The sequence below is a fragment of the Quercus lobata genome, chromosome 8 (assembly GCF_001633185.2).
Source record: "Quercus lobata isolate SW786 chromosome 8, ValleyOak3.0 Primary Assembly, whole genome shotgun sequence".
NCBI classification, from domain to species: Eukaryota; Viridiplantae; Streptophyta; class Magnoliopsida; order Fagales; family Fagaceae; genus Quercus; species Quercus lobata.
In genome coordinates this window covers 9,129,597-9,137,289 of record NC_044911.1, presented here as the reverse complement: position 1 = coordinate 9,137,289, position 7,693 = coordinate 9,129,597, and the positions used below count along the sequence as shown (strand labels likewise).

At 37.9% G+C, this 7,693-nt stretch overlaps 1 protein-coding gene across 1 annotated transcript; it reads right to left on the bottom strand.

Annotated features, from left to right (window-relative positions):
• Positions 1 to 407: 407 nt before the first annotated feature.
• On the bottom strand, positions 408 to 7,215 carry LOC115955168 (splicing factor, suppressor of white-apricot homolog). Its single transcript, XM_031073224.1, has 4 exons — positions 6,782 to 7,215; positions 4,410 to 4,567; positions 3,095 to 3,898; positions 408 to 2,151 (listed from the first exon to the last, which is right to left on the bottom strand). Exons 1-4 carry the CDS (start codon positions 7,041 to 7,043, stop codon positions 607 to 609), a joined length of 2,769 nt encoding a protein of 922 aa, XP_030929084.1. The 5' UTR covers positions 7,044 to 7,215; the 3' UTR covers positions 408 to 606.
• Between the last annotated feature and the right edge of the window lie 478 nt (positions 7,216 to 7,693).

Genomic DNA, 7,693 nt, shown 5'->3' with positions numbered 1-7,693 from the left:
CTATGGCTGAGGAAAAAGATTGGAGATTTGGGTTTTTTTTTTTTTTTTTTTTTTCCCCTGCTATGGACTGGTGGAGTTGGTGGTGGTTGTGGCTGATGGTAGAGGTGGTTGTAGTTGGTACTGTGGGTTTTTTTGGTATTAAGATATATTATTTTATTGTAGTGGTTATAATATTTTATTATGATATTTATATTATTTTATTGTGTTGAAAGCTAAAATAAATCCGCAACATGTGTGATGGTAAAATAGATAAAGTAAATTTTTTATTGGTGCTAAATAGCTAAAATTATAGATCCACTGCTGTGGATTCTCTAATGATGCGCATTCCTTGCAAATACTTCTATAAAGAAACTAAAAGATGTGCTAAGTGGAAGTGAAGGTATTGATTTCCAACATTAACTTGATGATACCACGAACAACTTAATTAGATTAATTAGTATACAATAAAGCTAACATCACAAGATATTCAAATTCACAACAGATTTTACTAAGAACCATGACTCACAAGGAACAAGAATATATAAGAACTCTTGGCTCATTAAAATTAGGGTAATGATTAAAACTTTTACCATTACAAAACAAGAAAATTATAATGTGTGATGCTACTTACAAGGTTGCCATTAACATGGCTCGAATTTTAGCTCTAAGATCATCAGAAATCTCGGTGGTTTCAGAGGGCTGAGATGGGGCCCCTCCATCTTGATATGATTTTGATAATTCAACAGAAGCTTCCCGACTAGCAACATCACCCTGACTAGCTTTTGATTGATCTGATTTTGTAACAATCTCTCCTTCTTCCAAGTCCATTTCTTTGTCAGACTGAGATTTCCTATGCCTAACAGATCTGCTTCGGTGTTCATGCTCATCATCAGAGCTATGATGCTTACGTCGTCGAGAGTGCTGATGTTGATCATCAGAGGAACTATCATGTTTACGTCGATGTTGGGAACGCTGATGCTCATTATTGGAGAGAGTATCATCCTCATCCCGATGTCGAGAGTGCTGATGCTCATCATCAGAAGAGTCACGCTCATCCCGATGTCGACGATGTTGAGAACGCCGATGCTCATTATTGGAGGGAGTATCATGCTCATCCCGATGTCGAGAGTACTGATGCTCATCATCAGAAGAGTCATCATACTTACGCCGATGTCGAGAATCTTTGTCCTTAGAAGAATGTCTTTTCCGGTGCTTATGCCTTTCCCTACTGTGGTATGAAGACCGATGAGACCGGTGCTTTTTCCGAGTGTGCTTGTGAGCCCTTTTATCTTCCCCTTCTTGTTCCTCCTCTATTTCCTCTTCTTTGTCTTCCTCAACTTCCCCTTCTTCTTGTTCTTCATGTCTTTTAGATCTAGAACGGTAACTCCTCTTAGATCGCCGTTCATTATATTCATCAACAGAAATTTTCTTTTCAGACTTCTCAATCTTATCATCCACATCGATTGGAACTGAACTGCCTTCTCTTTCTTTGCCCACAAAATTTTCAACCTCAGTACCTGATCCAGAAATTCCAGACCCTAATGGTTCTGCTGATAAGCCACGCAATGGTTCCGTTTTCAATGGTGCAGCTCCACTTTTTATCATGACTGCAAACATCTTTGCCCGTTTCAATCTCTCAGCCTTCAGCTTCTGCTCTCTTGTCAGGCATGCTTCAGAGGAGTCAGCCTCACTTGCAGCTGCAATAGCAGCTGTCTCTGCAATAGCCTTGGCAACAGGGACAGAAACACTAGGCTCCCCCTTTTGATCTGGCTTTGAAATGGAACTTTGGTGTTGAGATGAACGGAGACTCCCAAAGCTTGAGGTGTGTCCACCATCACTGCTAGGGCCTCGACCAATACCATTTAATGATGTCATAGGAAAATTTTCTAAACTAGGATTCTTAATGCCCCTTGTGGCAGCCTGGAGAATTGCAGCAGCAGAAGCTGCATCCATACTTATTCCAATTTGTGGCTCAGTGGCTTTGGAAGGAGGATCCTGCCCATCCTTCTTTGATTTGCCAAAAAACATCTTAAACTTCTCTTTCCTGTCATAACTATATGGTATATCAAGATCAGCAGATCCTCTGGACAGAGTATCACCTTCTTTTGGTACAGCAGTTTTCTTCTCCACCTGATGCCCCATTGAATCAGAGCCCTTGCCAGGTAATTTCAACTGTAAAGAAAGGACCGACAAAAGATATCAGTTAGCAAAAACAGTCAGATATATCATGGTAGCTGAGAGCTTCTAACTTGAAAATATTTATCAAAAACAACAGACTCAAACCCATTTTGATTTGATTTTCACGAATTTTATAGGTCAACTAAATTTGAGGTCAAAGAAGAACCCATGGAATTTGTTCAGTACATAATATTTCTCCAACAAAACAAAATACATTGAGATTAGTACAACAAAATTCAATATGATTAACAACATCAAGGTTACAAAAACTTCATAACTTTTTTGTTTGTAATTACATAAGGATGCAGTGGCTCCTGAATCCATGACCTCACGCTCCACCAGTCCACCTTGCTCTCACAAGGGGAAGAGATTCCATTTGAGCAGGTCATTGGCCATTACAACAAACCACAAAACTTTAGGACAATGATATTGGCATTTGAAGTCAAATTAAAAACAGATAGAATTAAATATAGGTGCTCGCCTCAACTATTAAGATGTATCCTTTTGTCACTGGATTTTCCATTTAGCTTTTAAGCTTATTTGCTTATGTACAGCTTTTGAAAGCCTCAATTTTTCTAGGTACAACCATACTTTAACCTACTTTCAACAAAATGCCAAATAAGTCGGTGCCAAACATATTCACTCATTAATCAAAAGTACTTACATGGTACGCTCAATGCACACTGAAAAACATTAAAAGGCAACATAATAATATGATTTATAGATGCAGTTTGACATGAAACCAAATTTTGGCACCAAATAGACAGAAAAAACATATTTATCAAGCAGCAGTTGTACAAATTATGCTTATACCACATTCTTCCTTTTCTATATTCTTGCAAATGGCAACCCATAAACTTCATTTTATCAACAAGAATCTCATGGATTCATGGAAACAGCCTAAAATTAGTAGAGCACAAGGAACAGATAATCGTACCTCTTTAGCTTTCTCAAGAGCTTTTAAATAATAAGGGTGATATTGATTGGATGACAGAAGGAACGGAAATCTTCCATGTTTTTGATCCTGTTCCACAAGAACAGCTTCAAATTGTTTACCATTTTTCAGGATGAACTCGACTATCTTGTCAACTACTCTCTTTAAATCAGATGGAGGCTCCACAATGGGTTGTTCAACCTTGGGCGTGCTAAGCAAAGAAGCCTGTGATTTGTCCCCAGCAGTGCAAAGTGAGCCCAAGGCATCAGCTTCTTTTCTGACCCCACTTCTAGTTCCAACCATAACTGTACTGATGGAACGATTCCGTTTTATTATAGGAGCTTTTTCTTTCAAACTCATAACTGAACCCTTGGCAATCGCCACATCTTTCCCAGCTACATTTACAGAAGAGACTGCCTGCACTGATCCATGAGAAACAGTAACATTACCAGCATTGACGGCTTCCTCTAAATCATTTCTTTTATATTCGGGAATTTCCTCAGTTGCACCATCCTCATCCTCTCCAGACCCATATACAGAACCAAGGATAGACAAAGCACTACCAGCCTGATCGAGACCAGCGTTATTCTTTTCTACTAGAGATTTGTCACCACTGTCAGGCTTGAGAAGTTCTTGGTGATCAACAAGAAACCGAAAGTAGGCATGGAGATGATGATCTGGCATCAAGAACCCAAATGTAGGGTTGTCCCCCTGTTTGACCCTCAAAACAATTTCTGACTGACCACCATGTTTGCTAACAAACATAGCAGTTCTTGCAATGATCTGATGAACCTTCTCTGTTGGTGGCTGGAAACACAGACAAAACAAATAAAAAGTTTCGTTTTCAATATGTGAATTTTTCATAGCAAAGTGTCTGAAAAAATATAATTCTTATAGCCCAAGATTAGCGCATTAAATCTGATATATATCTATATGTATATATATGGATAACCATAACGAGCAAGAAACAGAACTCCATGTAGATATGCCTCATCCAACTTGCTGTCGAGTACTAAAGATTCCTGACAGAGTAACAATTTTCTATCATCCTAATCCCACCTGCACGGCCCATTTGTCATGACATCAAAAGGAAACAAGGTGCCCGTGATGGCAACCTTGGGTCACAACTCACAAGAAGTCCATCCCTGCTCCGAGCATCTGAAACTTAGACATGGTAAGCCTTAGAATAACATATGCACCTTAGTCAATTATCATTTGGCCAGACTGTTCAATTATCCAAAAAAAGAAAACACAACAATATTCAGATAATACTAAGAAAGTAAAAGGTGAATGGTATATACAGGGGCAGGTTACTTACTAGGTTTTGAAGTAAGCTCTCCGGTACTTGGAAGGGTGGACGAAAACCAGACTCAGCATCATTATTCTTTTGCTCGATTGCTTCATCAGTGTTCCCATATGAAAAGGCAACAGCACTATAGCCGCCAGCAACTACTGGTTTGGTACCATCTTGTAAATCTGGAAACAAAAAATATTAAAATCAAATCTCAAATAGACTTTTGTGCCCATAAGGTTGTCATAAATACATCAGTGGGAGAAGGCAAAGACAAGAACCTAAAAAACGACACACTGAGGCAAGAATACTCTAAGTAGTCTCTCTGAGATTGAAACTGTTGCAAACTATACCACATCCTACAAATGGGAAATGTGTGTTGCTAAAAATTATAATGTCAATGCAAACAAGCAGCTAAACCCATCACTCAACAAAATTTTATAGTTTCAATGGGGGTGGGAGGATTTGAACCCTAGATGTCTCCATTGGAAACATCATAAGGTGCCAGTTGATCTACAAGGCTCTTGGCCCCCATCACTCAGCAAAATTGCAGTTGAAAAGAGAGAGCACTACAAAAATGTTTCCCCTCCAAAAGGAACTCTCACTTCACCAAAATATTATATTCAACCCAAGAACATATATAATATATATAAGATGGGGCATTATGCCCTGTGGCAAAAAGTCTAAGTAATATAAAATAACAAAAAAAATTAACTTATGAAGGTTAGTGTATAAGCCCCACCCATGAGGCAACAGTACATAACAACCAGCCACTCGGCCTTTCCCTTCTTTTTTTTATTTTTATTTTTTTTAACTGGTAAGTCTCTCTCACACAGAGGATTTTGAATACCTATAAAATTCTAATGGAAGGAGGAAGTATCATTTAAACAGGAACTCATTGGTACTTGATTGACCTTTCCTCTTGGAACCTAAGAATGACAACACCAAAATGTTCAACAATAATCAAACAAGCATTACAGAGTACACTCTGAATTTTCCAGCTAAATCCACCCCCCCCCACCCAAAAATAAAATAAAATAAAATAAAAAGAAACCGAGTTAACATTGCACCACTAACAATCATATCCAGGTGATTAAAATCCGAGGTCTGTCAATTCCTTCACTTCTATAACTTTTACATCTCCTTTTTCTCCTTGATCAAAGCATACTATTTTTTATGACATGGAACCTCCAACCCCACCTTTGGTGGCAGTGGCACTGAAGTAAACCTAGGATACAGGCAACCACCCTTAAGCCACCTATATCAAGTAAGTGACGACTCAAACACTAGACCTCAAACTTGGTACACCAAGGCTTCACCATTAGAGCTAGCCCTCACAGAAATTCAACCCTATTTCAATCAATCAAGTCCTAAAAACTTACTTTTGGGAAAAAATTACATAGTAAACCCTATACTTTTAGGGGTCATTTAATATTAAACCGTGAAGTTTAAAACTTACAAATTAAACACTGAAGTTTTAATAGTGTGAAATTGAACCTTGAACTTTTAAAATATGATATCAATTTAAACCCTTAATCAAACCCAAAAGTCCAAAGTTCTACGTAAAACTAGTGAAACTGTAAGGTTTAATCTGTAACAGTTGTAAACTTTAAGGTTTAATGCTACTTTTGAAACTATAGGGTTTGCTATCAAAACCACCCCTAAATATCAAGTTGAAGACATAATTTACATTCTTCTTTTTTTTCCTTTTCTTTTTTTTTTTTTTTAATACATTTGCAACTCTATCATTCCACTAACTAAGTGTAGAACGTGTACAACGAACACTAAAACAAGTATAAGACAAGTGGCATTTAAAATGCCTATGTAAACCATAAAAATCAAATAAATTCCATGTGCCGCGCGTCTAAATTAAAATTGGAGGGAATTGGAAGGTTTAAACAATTCTTCTACAACCAAAACTTTTTGCCGCAAAGTACTAAAATGGTAGGCTATGTGCGGTGAACAATCACTTTCAAGTGGATTCTGCCACTTTTTCTCCATTACTCACCGTCTACCATGTCAGAGTTTGAGTTACAACAAAAGATGTGGCACAACACTAGTGTCCCTAGACTATCTCGGATCAAATGAGAGGATCTTATCCCAAAAAGGGCATACATGACCATGTCGTCACCACAATAACACAAATTTAATCCCTAAAATAATATTTTAAAAAATAAATAAAATAAAATAAAACCTAAAACCCTGATCCACCGAAGCCTAAAGAACAATTGGAGTAAGGTTATTATGAACAATCTAATTCCATCCAATCCAACGAATTTCATTTCCATCATCTTCTTCATTTTCGAGAATTAAACAATTTTAAATTATTTTAAAAAAAAAAAAAAAAACCAAATATATAAATAACAATTAAAAGCAAAATCATGCCGTAATTGTTTTACCTTGTTCTTGATCTTCATCGGACGGCGACGGTAAATCGAGGTAACGCTCGCGATCGAGCTCGGAGTCGAGCGAAGGATCTTCGGAGCGGTGGTGACGGCGGAGCTTACGCGGCGGCGGAGGACTGGAGAGGAGGTGGCGCACGTCGTAGCGGTCGATGGAGAGCGAGTTCCACTCGACGAGGGCGTCGCTGGTGTTGATAAAGGCGGCGGTGGCGTCGTCGTCGAAGAGCAGCGCGTGGCGCCCAACCACCTCTAGATCCATTCTGCTCTGTTCTCGACCCTCCGATTCGATCAGATATTGTGTAGCCAAGCCACGGAGAGAGAGAGAGAGAGAGAGAGGGTTGGATTCGAATTGGAAAAAAGAAATGTGTTTTCTGCGAATTGCGTTGCGGGTGGGATATGATATATATACGTGTTTATTTTCTCTTTCTTTAATCACAAGATTCACAACGTTAAAATGGTTGTAATAACGCGACTTTTAGTTTGTAAAGGCGACTTTAATAAATTACAGACCGCTACCAAAGACGTTTACTACGGCAGAATACTTGGTTAATATAGCGATTAATACAAATACATTTTGGTGTCCCCAAAATATCTCTTTTTGTTCTTTAGTACTGTTTCATTTTAGTCCTTAGAAATTTAATTGTTTTTCATTTTTTTTTTTTCATTTTAATTTTGTGCTTGTCCTAGCCATTTCACTAACAAATGTCAAAATCTAGTGATATGTTAAACTAAATACTAACATGTCACGTTTGAAATTCACTTGGCATTCAACTTTGTAAGGGTCATTATTATAATTTATTATTGTGTTACCATGTGTTGAGCTTTAATTGGCTTGGCTTTCAAATTTGGGTTCAAGTCAAGGGAATCGAGTCTGCTACTCACTTTAATACAAAGAGTGAAGAAGGCTAA

Excerpts from the sequence above, each read along its gene's own strand:
- LOC115955168 (XM_031073224.1), bottom strand. The coding sequence starts at position 7,043 with ATGGATCTAGAGGTGGTTGGGCGCCACGCGCTGCTCTTCGACGACGAC. Across the intron at positions 4,568-6,781 it reads CGATGAAGATCAAGAACAAG|ATTTACAAGATGGTACCAAA; the intron begins GTAAAACAATTA and ends TTTTGTTTCCAG. Across the intron at positions 3,899-4,409 it reads AGAGCTTACTTCAAAACCTA|CCACCAACAGAGAAGGTTCA; the intron begins GTAAGTAACCTG and ends CTGTGTTTCCAG.